At 48.7% G+C, this 17,886-nt stretch overlaps 1 protein-coding gene across 1 annotated transcript; it reads right to left on the bottom strand.

The window, feature by feature from the left end:
* Positions 1 to 1,092: 1,092 nt before the first annotated feature.
* On the bottom strand, positions 1,093 to 14,853 carry CASP6 (caspase 6). Its single transcript, XM_023636753.2, has 7 exons — positions 14,747 to 14,853; positions 7,597 to 7,639; positions 6,921 to 7,067; positions 6,404 to 6,480; positions 5,124 to 5,299; positions 2,334 to 2,493; positions 1,093 to 1,718 (listed from the first exon to the last, which is right to left on the bottom strand). The coding sequence occupies exons 2-7, from the start codon at positions 7,623 to 7,625 to the stop codon at positions 1,480 to 1,482; spliced, it is 828 nt and encodes a 275-aa protein (XP_023492521.1). The 5' UTR covers positions 7,626 to 7,639; positions 14,747 to 14,853; the 3' UTR covers positions 1,093 to 1,479.
* Between the last annotated feature and the right edge of the window lie 3,033 nt (positions 14,854 to 17,886).

Genomic DNA, 17,886 nt, shown 5'->3' with positions numbered 1-17,886 from the left:
GCAGGCCTTGCCTTTTGGGTGGAATTTGGAAGAGGGAGGGCATCTCAGGCAGGGGAGATACAACATGGGGCGGGGAGTCTTGGAGGAGGTCTTGGCTGTGTGTATTGGTGGGACGTTTCCCTAACCAGAGGGAAGGATACACAGTGAGGAGAAGTAGATTCATTGAGTTAAGGTTGACCTGGGAGGATGGGGTCAGATAATGGAAGCAGGATTCTGGATTTAAGGTGGAAACAGCAGAGTGAATCCAGTGTGGGATGGAAAATGCACGGGCTTACTAGGTGGAGGGACTGGGCAATTCACCTGACCTCTGCTCATCAAAATAATTGCAAAATAATGCCATGAGCTTCCTGAGACTAAGGGGAGATGAGATACTTTGAACAGGCCTAACCTAGGGCAGACACCCCACAGTGTCACTCCTGAGGAAACGCTCCTGGAGAACTGGGTGGGTTGCTTTGTTCACTGATGTGTCCGTCCCAAGGGCCAAGAATAATGCCTGGCCCCATCCCAGGTCCCCAGGAAAGACAGAGAACAGCCTGCAGCATTTTCACGTACGGCGCTGGGGAACAATCCTAGACTAGGAAAGCAGAAAAGATGGCTTCTGAATTCTTGCCAGTGGTCTAAAGGGAAATCTGGGAAGATGGGGTAGACGAGAGCAGGAGTCAGCAAACCAATACCTGTGCCTGTTCTTGTAAATAAAAGTTTTACTGGAACACAGCTGTGCTCACTTACGTGTGACTGTGGCTCTTTTCGCACTACAGCAGCCAAGTCGATTGGCTGCCAGAGACAGTGTGGCCTGCAGGGGCTCACACGCTTATTCCCTGGCTCTGACAGGAACACGTTCCTGACCCCTGAACAGAAGACAGCCTGACGGGGAGGACAGCCAGAGTCAGGGTTTGCGAGTGCTTGGCCTGCGCTGACTGAGAAGTAACGTGTTCTCTATCTCTTCCTCAGAATGCCACATAATAGTTCTTGGAGGCTGATTTTTTTTTAGAGAGTTAAAGTCGTATACAAAAAGTGGTAATTCATATGTAGATGAATCTGTATGACCAAGTAAAACGAGTATACTATAAATTACACACATGAATAAGAATGTAAATTAGAAAAATTTAATAAAACATGAATTTGAAATAATGGAAAACAACTTTATAATTCTTGGGTTTCAGAAATCCTTTAAAAACATGATAAATGCTTATAAAATACAAGCTACATCGCCCGACAGTTTGCGCAACCCTGCAGCTTCCTGTGAAAATCAAGCACTGCAGAGCCTTGCGGCTGGGATCTATAAGTCAGTCCCTGAGATTCCCTTTCTATGCAGAGCACACCCTTGCACCTTGTCCAATAGGAACTATTTTTTTAAAAAGCTCTCTCATTAAACCTTAAAACATCTTCAATTGTTGTACCATAAGCTTAAACCTACTGATACTTATTTATGTAAAAAAGGAAATCTATTTTGAAGACAGATACATAAAAGAGCCCCTCTCACTTGGATTTTGGGAAGAAATGCAGCTTTTTCGTTAGCATGGAGGCAAAGCAGGGCACCTGCTTCTTTCCAATGGCACTCGGGTCCTTGCAGAAGTCCACTCGGCGCTGGGACACTTTCCTGTTGACCAGCGTGAGGAGTTCCGTGAACTCTAAGGAGGAGCCGAACCTCGCCAGCATCTCACACAGGTCTTGAATGTACCACGAGCCGTTGATGGTCTCCCGGTGGGAATAGTAACCTGAAGCAGAGAGCAGGGAGAACACTGAAGCCCTCTGGCTGTCAGTCACCTTTATGATTCACCGTTACGGAAGGATGAGCTCCCGAAAATCCTTGGGGAAGACTAAGACGTGTCCTTGATACAGTTTTAAAATTTTTTCTGTTGACTATTCTCTTGTGGGAAAAGGGACCCATTCTATGTAATTTCCTCCATTTCCTAAAAAATTCCTAAGATAAGAGTAGCTAGGCAATGATTTTGAGAGAGACGAGATTAGAAAGAAGAAAAACATAAAATTATTTACTGCGAGAGCAAAGAACAACTGTCATCAAAATATTTTTCAACAAAACTTTCCATGAGTATTACCACAATGACACCGTCACCATCAGTAACTGATAGCAGGCTGCTAACATTCAGTATAATTAGACTTGTAGCTTTCCTTAGTTCCTGGGAATGATTTTTCCATAAGGTATTTTACACTTTCATCTGTCACTCTGTGCCACGTGATTAAAGAGATCCATGCCAAGACTGTGAGGTGCAGGACCAGGTCGCCGCATCCCAGCAGAAAGACCTGACCCAAAGCAAGCCAAGGGGAGACGCCCAGGCACTGAAGAAGGCCAGTCACGAACACCCACGCACCTTCTGCGACAGAGTAGCACATGAGGAAGTCGGCTCCAGCAGGCAGCGTGTAAACGGAGGCCGCATCCACCTGGGTCACGTTGGCATCCAGCTTGTCTGTCCCGTGGTCCACGACATCCAAAGGAGTGACGGGCACATCGTGCTGGTCCCCCCGACAGGCCTGCGAGACGAGGAGGAAAAACACCTTCACTTACCTACTCTTTTCCTCCCAACGCTTCATTGTATAGTGACGGGATAATTTATGCCACATGTGTGTCATATGTGTCAACATCTGCAGAAGCCACGTTACAGGCACTCCAAAAACAGTGCATTCAGGTTGAGAGCAGACGAAAAGTTGCCAAAGTTTTTCGCCTACCTATGTTTCTTTTTAGTTAATGTTTAGAAAAATGGCATGCTCAACCATACACCAAATTATGTGGATTGAAAGGTACACCATAGGGGAAACAGCTGCTGTGGTTCTAAAGTTACCAGTGGCTTCACCACACCGCAACAGCAGTCACCCTTTATTTTTATTTTTTTTTGAGGAAGATTAGTCCTGAGCTAACTACTGCCAATCCTCCTCTTTTTGCTGAGGAAGACTGGCCCTGAGCTAACATCCGTGCCCATCTTCCTCTACTTTATATGTGGGATGCCTGCCACAGCATGGCTTGCCAAGTGGTGCCATGTCTGCACCTGGGATCTGAACCTGTGAACCCCAGGCCACCGAGAAGCAGACCATGAGAACTTAACCACTGCGCCACCGGGCTGATCCCCTAACTCTTTCTTGTAAAAGCCGTAGGACTTGCCTGAGTGTTTCTAGCTCATCAGCTAACACATCCCAGCTGGCCCTGCTGCTGCCGTGTGACGCCCGACCAGGAGGCCTCTGTCGATGTGCCTGCCTCCCCACGCTCCTACTGCACAGTGGGATCTCACACCCTTACCCACTAATTCTGACTCTCACAAAGGATAACCTAATTTCTTTTCCTACCTGACTGTTATGGGCTGAATTCTGTGCCCCTAAATTCATGTGTGGAAGGCCTCACGATATTAGGGATCTTCTGTTTAACTGATAACTTTGAAATCACTCAGGACTTTTTTGTTTCTTTTAGAGCTTATAAGTGACCATTTATTTATAACGCTAGAACGGAATCCTGCTTTCTCACTGTGCCAAGGTTGCGAGGGCTGCCAGGACAAAGCACACACAGTGGGGGCTCGAACAACAACAGATGAGGCTGAAGTCTGAGGGCACAGTGTTGGTCAGCAGGGTTGGTTTCCCCTGAGGCCTCTCTCCCTGGCCTGGAGGGGGCCATCCTGTCCCTTTGCCTTCACGGGGTCCTTCCTCTGTGTGTGTCTGTGTCCTAATCTCCTCTTATAAAGACGCCAGCCATGGTGGATTAGGGTCCACCCAGCTGACCTCATTTCACCTTAATTCCCTCTTGAAAGGCCCTGTCTCCAAATCTAGTCACATCCTGAGTTATTAGGGGTATTTTCACAGGGAGACTTCAATCTGACTTAGCATTCTCAGGCTTATTTTCAGAGCTTATTTTCCACTGTCTGCCTAAGTAGAACACAGAACCCTGGACCTTGACGCCATCCCTCGCAACGAGAGTAAGAGCCCGCCTTTACCTAGGGTCTGCACGGGCTAGCACCGGCCTGAGGGTGTCCGTTTGCCAGGCCAGGGCGCTTTAGCCCTACCAGCAGTGCTGTGGTAGTCCAGGCTCACAGGTGAGGAACCAAGGCAGACAGAAATAAAGTACCTGGCGACACGTAGCTCCCTTGTGGCTCTCGTCCCATGGCAGCTCATAGTTATTTCCAGTTCTCTGTCTGTGACAGGCTGCCCACTCCCTTGTTCACGAAGCCATCGTGTCACTATTTTTCCTGGTGTCTCTCCTCCTGCTCTGGCCCACCCCCTCAGCATCCTTCCTCTGCTCCCACCTCACTGGTGTCCTCAGTTCTGCTTTACACTCATCTTTCAGGCTGTGCTCGACAGGCTGTAAACTCCTCTACTCCCATGGCTTCCATCTCCATCCGTCTCTTGATTCCCCCCAATTTACTTCTCCATCTCAGGCTGCCCATCTTAGCTTCTTGAGCTGTATCTCCAACTGCTTGTCCCACGAGAACCCAATGCAGTTGTCCAAAGGAGAAACCAGGGAATTGTCCTTAACTCTTTTCTTACGGGGCCCCCACTCCCTCCCCTCAAGGCTTGGCGGCAAGACGTGAAATGTCCTCGCTGCCACTGGTGGAAACAGAACTGCAGCTCTGACACACGAGGAGTCTGCTCTCTTTTTTGTTCAAGACCCTCACTGATGTGATAAATGATGCTAATCAGGCCAAAAAATATTTTTATCCCTCATACCAATTTGGCAGGGGGCACGCAGCATCTTGGTTTAAGGGGAAGTGTGAAAGGCCGAGGCAAGCTAGGACTAGAGCCTGCAGGCCTGCAGCCCGCCCCCCGCCACACGCGCTCTGCAGCCGTGAAGAAGCAAACCAGGTCGGAGCAGCTGCCCTGCGTCGCACCCCACACCCGGCGGACGCCTCTGCTGGCCCTGCCCTGACACCAGGCTGGCCAGGGAGTAGTACATTGTTTATTCTGAGCCATTTCAAATATCAATCCAAGTAATAAGTATTTATTCTTTGTGTTAATAAAGAATTACTCCTAATAGCTCAAATTGCAACTCTGATTGACTAGGATTCAAAAAGGATCTTTTCTATTACTGGAGAAGTTACTTTTGAAATTGGCTTTAATTCTCTATAAGCACATCTACAGAACCATGGACTTTGTAAGTAAGACAATAACATAGTCAGTCTTACCTGAATGATAAATATCTTGGGTTTTCCAACCAGGCTCTGACACTTGTCTCCTTTGAACAAGCCAGTCAAGGTCTGAATTTCAATTTTGGCGTCATACGCGTAAATGTGATTGCCTTCGCCGTGACTCAGGAAGACGCAGACGAAGCAATCGGCATCTGCGTGGCTAGAGGTTGACACTATAAAGGTCCCCAAAGTTCACACAGAAATGAAAATAAGATGCTTATTATCTCCATATAAATATTCAATTTACTAATACCAGAATAGTGACATATGATTGGGGGGGGAGGAAAATTTGTTATTCTTATAATAAATGTAAAATATCTGTAATAATATGCAATTTATGTTAGTCTTCAATCAAACAATAATTTATACCATACTCTATCTGATCTTTAAAAATCCAAATTATTAAAATTCAAAGTAATAGAGTGTAGAACTGATTTCATTTGCTTTACTGAAACACAGAATAATGACATGAAAACATGAAAAGATTATTATGGGGAACCCCCTTCAAGAGCCAAGTCATTTGGCAATAAAAGTTTCTTTGAGTCAGCAGAGCGCTTCCTGGAGCAGACTGGAAAGGCCCAGAAAGTGGTACTTAGCAAGCTGACGTGCTGCTGCACCTCCGATGAACGCAGCATCTTCACGGTATGTCCACAGCACTTAAGGCTTCCAAGGGCATTGAGACTCGAGACTGATGTCCTCTCTAGCTTGTGAGCAAGGCGGAAAACTGGCAAGCAGCCCGTTTGAGTGTTCATAGATTAAAGAAGAGCTCGGAGGAAAGTTTAAGTAATTACGCAAATATGGTAACAGTCCTCTGGCAAACAGCTTGCAAAATCCATGGCACGCGGTACGTAAAGTTGTTAGAATACTGACTGCAGTGATGTAGAAATGGAGAAAACATATGTAAATCAACAGTATTTTGGAGCCAGGAGAAAACTGGGGTGTGGAAGGAATCCATCACAAAATGACTGCCCAGCATCTGTAGTATTTGGATTTTAGACTTTTATTGCCAAATGAAAATGTCATTTCATTTATTTCTGGAGTAATGGACTGTAACTCGTGGTATGCTAAATATAAACTCTGGAGGCCTGGTACTTTGCAAGGGTCTCAGATCTGGTGGGTAACATATAAGCAGAGGCACAACCCAAACTTACAACCCACGCTAAATTAACTGATAAGACTTTTTTGCAACACAGTTACTTATCTGGACCTGTCTTTCCAGATAGGATAATTAAAGGACTCAATCCCATCAGAGGAGGACGCACAGGCAAACTACCCACCCTCGTAAATTTTCAACAGCAATTCTTCTGCTTTAAGATCATTAAAGCATTTCACTTCAAATCCCAGATCTGAAAACCTGGGAATAAATGAAACTGAGTATTAGCATACGAGCTATTTGAAGTTGTCAAATAGCTTATCTCTGCTTATCTGAGGAATCTATACACATTTTTATGGCACATCCATTGACTTTTCTTTGAGGAGAAAGACAAAAATTATGATGATGGTTTTCTTGATCACCCAGAGTAGGAAAAAATTTACTCAAAATGATAACCGATTCAAGTTAGAATATTACCGTCGACTATGCAAATTTACTTGTAACAACACAAGGCCCGTTAACATTTAGCAGAGCAGGGTTAGGAAGACAACGCAGGCCAGTTCTTCAGAGAGGCTGTGCCCAGTGAGGCCCACCCTCGAGCACTCTTGCTCTGTTATGTCATCAGCGCTGACAAGTTTTGCTAAGTACTCGTGTTATCGCTTACATGGCTCATCATCTTGACATATGGATAAAACTACTACCTGCGCATCAGATTGTCTCTGTCTGCGCTCGTGCCCCGCCTGTCCGGCAGGGTTAGGTGCCAGAAGAACCTCTCATGATTGAAGATTAGAGCAATTCCTCTCCTTTTGTGGTCCATTTTGTACTTTTCTGCCGGATCAAACATTTCTCTGTTAATGAAAAGTTTAAAAAACATCACTTTAAGTCACATTACATACTGAGCTCCTGCAAGCCCAAGGTCAATGTGTACGGGAGATACAGACCCGCCCCTTCCTCCTCCTGGGCCAGGCTGACATGCCGCAGCATGTGCCGGGAAAGCCTGGTGGCCACACTAGCAGGCAAAGTCCTGACACACCTCTGTACCAGTTGGTCAACAGCGGCTTCTGGAGCAGCCACCCCCAGTCCTGGTGCATGCGTCTCCCCCAGGTCCCAGGATCCAGCAACGGCAAGGACCTGGCCCAGGCCCCAGCTCTGGGGCCCACGCCGTAGTGAGTGTGAAATATTGTGAACATCACTCTAGGTCCTTTCACAACCAGGGCAGCAACCCACCTGCCTCTCTACAGGCAACTCTGCGAATGCAGAGCCCGGACACCCTCGGCTCTCCTCACGGCTCCCAGGTCCCCTTCCTGCTTTGATTTCTCCAGGCTGATCAGGGTCACCGAAGGGAGAGACCTTTACTAGAAAAGGGTACAGTCTTACCTTTTATAGAAGGCATCTATTTCGGTCATGTTTTGTTCTTCACCTATTAAAAAAAGTTGACTTTTGTTAATTTACTTTGTGACTCATGGAAGTAAAACACAACAGGAACTCCCGCGTGCCTTTGACTCCCACACTCTAAGGCCCTCCTGTTTTGGTTGGTTTTAGCAGCATATTGTCAAATACCACGTCTGACCAGGCAAGGGAAACAATAGAAAAAATAAACAAATGGGACTACATCAAACTAAAAAGCTTCTGCACAGTAAAGGAAACCATCAACAAAACGAAAAGACAACCTAACAATTGGGAGAAGATATTTGCAAACCATATATCTTGATAAGAGGTTAATATCCAAAATATACAAAGAACTCATACATCTCAACAACAAAAAAACTAACAACCCAATTAAAAAACAGGCGAAAGATCAACAGAGATTTCTCCAAAGAAGATATACAGATGGCCAACGGGCCTATGAAAAGATGCTCAACATCATTAGCTATCAGGGAAATGCAAATCAAAACTACAATGAGCTATCACCACACGTCCCTCAGAATGTCTATAATTAACAACACAGGAAAGAACAAGTGTTAGAAAGGATGCAGAGAGAAGGGAACCCTCATATGCTGTTGGTGGGAGTGCAAACTGGTGCAGCCACTATGGAAAGCAGGATGGAGATGCCTCAAAAAATTAAGAATAGATCTACCATATGATCCAGCTATCCCACTGCTGGGTATTTATCCAAAGAACTTGATAACACAAAGGCATAAAGATACATGCACCCCTATGTTCGTCTCAGCTTTATTCACAATAGCCAAGACTTGGAAGCAACCTAGGTGCCCATCAAGGGATGAATGGATAAAGAAGATGTGGTATACATACACAGTGGAATACTACTCAGCCATAAGAAATGATGAAATCCGGCCATTTGTGACAACATGGATGGACCTTGAGGGTATTATGATAAGTGAAGTTTAAGTCAGAGGGAGAAAGTAAAATACCGTATGATTTCACTCATAAGCAGAAGATAAAAACAATGACAAACAAACACAAAGAAACAGAGAATGGATTGGTGGTTACCAGAGGGGAAGTGGGGAGGCAAGAAGGGGAAAGGGGTGGTTAGGCACATGTGTGGGGATGGATGGTAATTAGTCTTTGGGTGGTGAACATGATGTAGTCTACATAGGAACTGAAATATATAACGATGTACACCGGAAATTTATATAATGTTATAAAATGTTACCACACACACACAAAAGGGCAAAGTACGTGAAAAGAAGGGAAAGGGGAAAAGGAAAGGAAGCTGCTTCATAACTGACAGCTCAATTCTTTCTCACTCCCAGCTCTTACCCACAAAATAGCAAAGAATACTATACAGAGAAATGGAGAAAATATCACATAAACGCATTCGTTGCAAACTATGCCCAGAGTAACACAGTTCTGGGATTATGGAGCCCAAATGAAATACGACATTGCTTTGTTCTGCAGAAAGTATTTTGCAAATATTCTCTGAAACCGAAGGAATTCAGTCATACAGGAGAACTGAAACTGTGCTTAGTACTGGATTACCCTGCTCCCAGGAGGAGGGAGAAGTTTGGGGGGAGGGCGGAAAGGGGCAGGATGAAGACTTGGTATTTTTTGGTTTTTGTTTGTTTGTTTGTTTCCAAGGAAGGTTAGCCCTGAGCTAACGTCCGTGCCCATCTTCCTCTACTTTATATGTGGGACGCCTGCCGCAGCATGGCTTGATGAGTGGTGCATAGGTCCTCGTCCGGGATCTGAACCAGCGAACCCTGGGCCACCAAAGCAGAGTGCAAACTTGACTGCTATGCCACTAGGCCAGCCCCGAAAGCTTGGGTTTTGGATCTCTTGGATGACACATCTGCACTCATCACCCTATGATGAGGACCCTGTGCTCCCCATCCATGACCAGGCCTCCCCACCCTCGGGACAACTTTCACCAAATCCCTCTCCACTCCCCAGAAGGATGCCGTGCAATAGAACTTCCTACGATGACAGGATTGCTCCATGCCCGCTGTCCCATACGGCAGCCACTGGCCACATGTGGCTGTGGAGCACTTGAGATGTGGTTAGTGTAACCGAGGAACTCAATTTTTTATTTTATGTAATTTCAATTAATTTTAATTTAAATAGCCACATGTGGCCAGTGGCTTCTGTATTGGACAGCACAACAAGTCTAGCATCTTCTAAGTTAAGGGCCCATACACCCACGAATCTGTTTTCACCTGGTAACAGATTGGAGGGGAGAGAGAAAGCAATGAGTAAAGAAGTCTTAACAGGACAGCAGGATGCACCTCTCAGCTGGTCTCTGAAGGGGTCAACTACCACCCATCCCCTCCTAGCCGGGAGGGTCCTGTGCCCCTCTCTCCTTAGAGTCTCTCGCTGACACCTGACTGTTCTAACTTCCTGGCTCCCACCGGTGACAATCCACTGGGGAGTGAGGGTGGGGCGGGAACTGGGCCGAAGCGGTTGCCTTCGCCTTTCCTCCTGGAGTCCCCAGCACACAAGAGCCAGCTGGACCCGCAGGGGTGTCCCCTGTCCAAGGGGCCTCCCATCAGCTTTTCTCAATCTTTCGCATCAATTCCTGGCCTGGCTGATATGCACAGGCCTGATCGAGACCAGACTGACAGCAGAATCCGGCAGAGGCGACAATCTGCATTTTCAACAGGGCGACGTTCACTCGCACTAAAGTTTAGGAGTCAAAGCCTCTTTAACACACCCTCCTCCCCCTCCCAGTTTACCATCCTACTGCTCACACTGCTCCACACGGAGCTTCCTGCCGCACACACCGCTCTGCAGGGAACTTCCTGCTCCACACACGGCTCTACCCACACACCTCCTCCTCCACACACGGCTCTAGCCACACACCTGCTCCACACACAGCTCTACCCACACACCTCCTCCTCCACACACGGCTCTACCCACACACCTCCTGCTCCACACACGGCTCTACCCACACACCTCCTCCTCCACACACGGCTCTAGCCACACACCTGCTCCACACACAGCTCTACCCACACACCTCCTCCTCCACACACGGCTCTACCCACACACCTCCTCCTCCACACACGGCTCTACCCACACACCTCCTGCTCCACACACGGCTCTACCCACACACCTCCTCCTCCACACACGGCTCTAGCCACACACCTGCTCCACACACAGCTCTACCCACACACCTCCTCCTCCACACACGGCTCTACCCACACACCTCCTCCTCCACACACGGCTCTACCCACACACCTCCTGCTCCACACACGGCTCTACCCACACACCTCCTCCTCCACACACGGCTCTAGCCACACACCTGCTCCACACACAGCTCTACCCACACACCTCCTCCTCCACACACGGCTCTACCCACACACCTCCTGCTCCACACACGGCTCTACCCACACACCTCCTCCTCCACACACGGCTCTACCCACACACCTCCTCCTCCACACACCGCTCTACCCACACACCTCCTGCTCCACACACGGCTCTACCCACACACCTCCTCCTCCACACACGGCTCTAGCCACACACCTCCTCCTCCACACACCGCTCTACCCACACACTTCCTGCTCCACACACCGCTCTACCCACACACTTCCTGCTCCACACACGGCTCTACCCGCACACTTCCTACTCCACACACCACTCTACCCACACACTTCCTGCTCTACACATGGCTCCATATGGGAACTTCCAACTCCACACGCTGCTCTACATGGAACCTTCCTGCTCTACACATGGCTCCATATGGGAACTTCCAACTCCACACGCTGCTCTACATGGAACCTTCCTGCTCCACACAGGGCTCCACATGGGAACTTTCAACTCCACACGCTGCTCTACATGGAACCTTCCTGCTCCACACAGGGCTCCACATGGGAACTTCCAACTCCACACGTTGCTCTACATGGAAACTTCCTACTCCACACAGGGCTCCACAGGGGAACTTGCAACTCTACCAGCAACACTTCCTACTCCTCACAGAGCTCTACTAGGATACTCTCTGCTCCACACACTGTTCTATTGGGTATACTTCCTCCTCCAGAAACTGGTCTACTGGTGTACCTCCTCTCCCTACTGAGATACTTCTTGCTCCACACACTGTTCTACCTGGGATACTTCCTAACCTATAAACTCCTCCACCCGGAATACCTTCTATTTCACACACTGCTCTACCCAGAAGACTTCCTTCTATACACACTGATATACCAACTACTTCCTACTCCACACACTGCTCTACCTGGAATACTTTCCACTCCACACAGTGCTCTTCCCTGAATACTTCTTACTCCACACCCCGTCTACCAGGGTTACTTCCTCCCCCACACACAGCTCTACCTTGGATACCTCCTACTTCAAACAGTGATCTACTGAGCACATTCCTCCCCCACACACTGCTCTCTGGGGTTCCTTTCTATCCCCACACTGCTTTACTTAGGCAGTGCAGGGATTTTCTCTCCTCCCATTTTCAGAAGTGTTCCAGGATCTGCCTCCTTTAATAACCTCACTTCTTTATCTTTAAACCAATTATACTATAAATAGAATAACTCAAACTAAACACATTAAATCCATATCTAAAAGCCAGCCACCTTCTTCACCCGCTACAAACCTGCTCAGGTTGGAAAGAACTGAATCTCTTCCATGGGGATGAAGTACTGGTAGATCCAGCAGCTTACCTCTTCCAGCTTTTGCACCATATTGGCTCATAAACCTAAGGCAGCTTGAGGTCCACCTGGCAGAAGCTGTGTCAAACGGCTGGTAACCAAACTAACTCAAGTCCTCGAGGGTGAAAGCATGGGAGATATACACGCCACTGGGTCTTTAAAGTTTGCTTTTCATAGTCTAGGGAAGGAGCTTCTAGTTCTTCCTGGCTGGATGTAATTTAAGATGCGCATTTGGGTTGTCTCAAATATTGCCATAGCTTAGTCAAGATCTGTAGATTTAGGAATGAGAGCTAGTTTTAAGTAGATCAAGATAATTGGCTTAAAATGACATTCAATTTCAAAGTTAACAGATACAGCATCTCAGCGAGGGGTTTTTAAAAACCTTTTTGTTGTTTTGTTAATACTATGGATGTAGAAAGAAACTGGGCTCTGAAAACTTTAGTTCTGGTCCTCGCCAGCTCCAACCCTCACCCTCACTCTCACATACATGTACACCTGCATCCTGCAACACCGATGAACGACCAGGTCCAGCTGCCATTCTCTTCTAGCAATTTGTTGAATCAGCACAGAAAACCACGGAGATAGAAGGTTAGGACCTTAGTTCCAATACTCTTCTGGAGTTGATCAATTTTACCCAGGTTCCAGAGAAAATAACACATCGTGACCGTCACAGTCACTCCAAGCTGTATGTCCCAAGCAGGCAAGCTTGAGCAGGGGTGCACTTCAACAACTATCATTACACTGCATGGATGCAAATAAGCTGGCTAACAAGGTGGATGGCTTTGTTGACATGGGGAAAATAAATTTCAATGGAGGAGACATCCGATATAACAGATTTATCACTTCCTGTTCATCTGCAATCTACTGATCAAAAATGGGTCCATCTTTAAACCTGACTTTTGACCTCCTCTCACTTCTCATAGCTTCTTTTTTTTTGAGGAAGACTAGCCCTGAGCTAACTGGGGCCAATCCTCCTCTTTTTGCTGAGGAAGACTGGCCGTGAGCTGACATCCGTGCCCATCTTCCTCTACTTTATATGTGGGACGCCTGCCCCAGCATGACTTGCCAAGCAGTGCACTGTCTGCACCCGGGATCCGAAGCAGCGAACCCCCGCCCGCTGAAGCAGAACGTGCGCACTTAACTGCTGCACCACGGGGCGGCCCCTCATAGCTTCTGATGTAAGCAATATTCCTGTCCCCCTAATGCAACACCACCTCTTTGCTCCTTACGCCAGTCTAATTTCTATAAACCAATCACTCCTTTTCCTCACCTTATTTGAGAATCCCTCCGGATAATCCTACCAGCTCCCATTTGTTGATGGCCTGGCACTATGGATACTTTATCTCACTCAGCTCCACAGCCCCATGAGGCAGGGACAAAGTGCGCCAGGCTTGTCCAAGGTCAGCGCTGTGGAGGTGGGGTTGAAAGCCAGGCCCACCTGTGGAGCCTACAGTCTGAGCGCTCCACTCACCATGCTAACCCCCCTCCCACCAGAGACCAGCTACCTTTCCAAACTAAGTGCTCATTTCCCCAAACTTCTTCTGTAGGCACTGTCGGCGTCTTCATCCACTGCAGTGGCTATGAAAATCCACCCAGATCCCCTATCCCAATCTGTTTAATAATCCTGTGTGGAGTAACCCATGTCAGGCCTAGGACACACTGGAAAAGGGGTGGGGTGGAGAAAAAAGGAAGCAGCAGGCAGGAAAAGGTCAGGAGATGAGAACGATGCAAGAGGAGGTGCGTGGCTAGCGACCCCTGCCGGCTTCCCACCTCACCACTGCTCCAAAATGGAAATGGCCACCCTGAGCGACCACGGGGACTTTAACTCGCCTCTGGGGCAAGGCTTGTCACGTGTAGAAAGGAAAAAACAGCTGTGAAATAAAGGCACTCTGCATAGACTGCGCCCGCTTCTACTTTTTTTTTCTTTTGCTACAGCCAGTCTCGAAGTTTCTAAACCGTATCAGTGATATAATTAGTGATAGGGAAGAATGTTCCAAAGTAGCGTGCAGAGGCGATTATCTCGTAGAGAAAAGCTGCTGTGGTTTCGGCTCACACCCACAAGCAGCTGCAGGTCCCTCCAGGCCCGACTCCGGTCTCCGGGCAAAGTGCGGGCGCCCCGCGCGCTGGCCACGCTCCCGGGACGACTGCGTGCGACCACTTGTGTTCACTCTTTACTTAAAAGTGAGAAGACAAAACAAGATCCAACCTCCCGGAGCCACCTTTGCTGGGAGCAAGCGGGGGCGCCAGGAGCGCCAGCCAGCCTCTAGGCTTGCACGGGCCCGCCGCCGGGCAGAGACGGCCGCCGGGGACAAAGGCGGCCGGGCACGCCCAGCGACCGTCGCCGCCCGCTCCGCAACGACGCGGCGCCCAGGGCCCGAGCGGCAGTTCGGGACCAAAAAGCCAAGCTGCCGCCACCGGCCCTGAGCCGGGCCGCCGCGCCCCCAGCTCCCCGCGCGCGCCCGGCGCCCCGGCCCTACCTGCAGGGCACCCCGAGCTCCTCCGGCCGCCGAGCCCGCCGCCCGCCAACGCTTCCTGCCGCCCGCAGCCCCCGCCCCTTCCTCCGCCCCTCCGCGCCCCTGCCGGGCCCCCGCCGCGGCTTCCCCAATCCGGAGCCGGGGGAGGGCGCAGGGACGCGGTCGCGTCGGCCGGGCGCTGGAGACGAGCCGGCCCCCAGGAAAGGCCCGTTGCCACCCCGGGGACGGACGGCGGCCCGGGCGGGGAGTCCCGGCGGGTCCCGATGCCGGGCGCCGCGCGCCCGCCCCCGCCCCGTCCCCGCAGAGGCGCTGAGCGTGCTGCGCGCTCCGGCTGCCCCTGGGGTCCTTTCCCCCGTGCGAGTCACTTTATGGGACTAGTGATAATTTACTCTCCACCCTCTTTGTTGGCATAGGGATTCAGGCCAAAGTAAACTAGAAGCAACTCCAGGATTTTCAGGTCCGGCTTCCACAGGCAGAGCGAATTGGAGGAAGGAATCATGCAGAAATTCCGAGCCCGGACTTTGGGGTCTATAGATGATTGGGGTCTATAGATGATGGCTTTGCTTGCTTTGTTTTTTTTTTTTTTAAGATTGGCACCTGAGCTAACAACTGTTGCCAGTCTTCCCCGCCCCCCCCCTTCTTCTCCTCAAAGTCCCCCAGTACATAGTTGTATATTCTAGTTGTGAGTGCCTCTGGTTGTGCTATGTGGGATGCGGCCTCAGCATGGCCCGACGAGCAATGCTACCCCTGCCCCCAGGATCAGACCCAGCGAAACCCTGGGCCGCGAAACAGAGCGCGGAACTTAAACACTCGGCCACTGGGCGGCCCCAAGATGATGGCTTTTCTTGAGGCAGAGCGTGTTGTCCCCACCAATAGAGTGCGGTCCGGAAGGACCGGCGCTCAGCGCTGGATTTAATTGAGCTCCTCCTTGCGTGGTTGGCTATCGTGTCAATTTCCTCAATGAACAACTCTTTGGACGAAAGTATTGGACGACTGGATGAAAAAAATGTAAGGCACCATTTCTGATAGATTAAAACAAGTGTAAAGGATACTTAGGAAGTAAGGATAAGGATCTGTCTCCTATAAAAACTACCCTATTATTTGGGAGAGAACATCCACCTCCCCCGTATGGTGGTGGTGACCGTGTACTCGGAGCAGCACCTGGCTTGGGAAGAGCTCAATAAATGATTACAGCCACCACCTTGCCCCCCCGGAGAGCAGGACCGGCCTTCTGTTGGCTTCCCCCTTACAGAGCCCAGGTGCTGGGCATGCAGGAGGCACTCAACAAATACTCACCCACAGGATGAGAGCCTGGGCTTCCGCCTCTGCTCTCTGGACTTTACCCAGTCTGAATGTTATCTGACCACCAGAGCTTCCTGTTCTTTTGCCTTATTTTCAGGGTCCCCTCTGCCTGAGTCTTGAACTCCCCCCCAAGCGGAACCCAGTTGGCTGATGTTCCACTTATCTGAAAGGAGCAGACGGCAGGGTCTTCTCTCAGAATACTGCATTACTTTCATAGCCTATGTGGTTATATAATGTAAGATTCTGTCTCAAGACATATAAATACCAAGCATTTGGGGATACTTATTTCAGAATTACAAACGTATTATAACCTTTTAAAGCAGTAGTCTCCCCCCAGGATAGCGCTTTAAGCCATCCTTAAAACGGCTAAGAGCCTGGGATGCGGAAACAGGCTGCTGGGTCCTAATTCTGGCTCCATCGTCGTCTTAGCTGTGGGGCACTGGACAAGTAATGCAGTTCAACCTCTCCCAGCTTCAAATTCTTCTCTGTAGAATGGGAACGGAAACTCTATAGTTTCTGAGACTGTTACTGCTAAACGTCTGGAACAGCACCCAGCCCACAGGAAGCCTTCAGTACATGTTATTTTTAGCTATTGAAGATTACCGGGACCGGTTCTCAAACTGTGGCCTCTGAACCAGCAGTAACAACATCTGGGAACCTACCAGAAATGCAAACTCTTGGGACCTACACAATCAGACCTACTGCATGAGAAACTGGGGGTGGGGGGCGGGGAAGCCTCCCAGCGACTCTGCTGCCTGGTCACCTTTGAGAACCACTCACAGACTGATTAGAATCCTGCCCAGCTCTCTCTTCCTTCTCAAATAAGAGCCGGAAGGCAAATCCACGTTACCAAATAATAAGGACAGACTAAAGACCGAAAGTTAACTGACAGGATGGCTTGATTCTTCCTATATGTGAATAGTCACATAGAATTGACTAAAACTGGAGGTTTTAGTCAACTGTCACCTATTTTAGGAATGAAATACATGGAGTAAAATTAAATTAAGAGATTAGTCTAAAACTTAAATTTTGGTCATTTTTTTCCAGTGTTTACCCCACTAAACCTTGTTTTCTCATATAAATCATAGAAATATCAAATTTCTGGGACTCTGATTCCTACACTTGAGCGCCAACAAAGAAACGACTGAGTTGTCGTCGGCAAGGGGACTTTGTGGGACGTTTGGAAACCTAATCAACCTGAGGTGAAGCAGCATGACCTCACTGGGCTGCTGTGCAGACGACTCCACTGATCTGGTTTCAGTTATTTTCATGAATAACTGCTATTTAGTTATTTTTCATATACTGGTTACACCAATTCATTCTTGCTCTTTTAGTTATGATTTGGAAGATGACCGGTTTTGTAAGGTCAGGCAACGAGGAAAAACAGCAAGCCAAAGGGGCTACTTCAATTATCACAGGCAGTCATTACACAAGACCTGAACCAACATACTGCAGGGGGCACCTGTGAATTTTCAACGAGGCGAAGGGACGCAGGGGGAAGGGTCTCACCTAACGGGTTCCGTTCTACTCCCCAGAGTTACTGCAGTCAGCCTACTGAACACAGCTGTGTTCACAGAAAGACTCCGCTGTCTTCACTGTGTGGATGTTGTTCTTGTTTTGCACCAGGATGAAATAATGACCATTCTGACCTCCCGATAATCTTGTACTTCTATAAATACTGATAGAAATACCACCTTTTCATTTTAGGAGAATGAGCTATAAGCTAACAAAACAACTTTTTAAGGATTACTAGCCTAGACCGGTCTGGGGGTTCACTGAAGGAAAGGCTGCTCCAGAAGGTGTGTTTAATTTGCTTTTGCCCGCATATTTCAATTCTGTCT

Source organism: Equus caballus, chromosome 2, assembly GCF_041296265.1.
Source record: "Equus caballus isolate H_3958 breed thoroughbred chromosome 2, TB-T2T, whole genome shotgun sequence".
Lineage (NCBI taxonomy): Eukaryota > Metazoa > Chordata > Mammalia > Perissodactyla > Equidae > Equus > Equus caballus.
This window is presented reverse-complemented; position numbering and strand designations above follow the sequence as displayed.

Coding starts and splice junctions, on each gene's coding strand:
- CASP6 (XM_023636753.2), bottom strand. CDS start 7,625: ATGACCGAAATAGATGCCTTCTATAAAAG. Junction 6,481..6,920: donor AGAGACAATCTGATGCGCAG/GTAGTAGTTTTA, acceptor ATTTATTCCCAG/GTTTTCAGATCTGGGATTTG. Junction 5,300..6,403: donor GCTGTTGAAAATTTACGAGG/GTGGGTAGTTTG, acceptor GGACCTTTATAG/TGTCAACCTCTAGCCACGCA.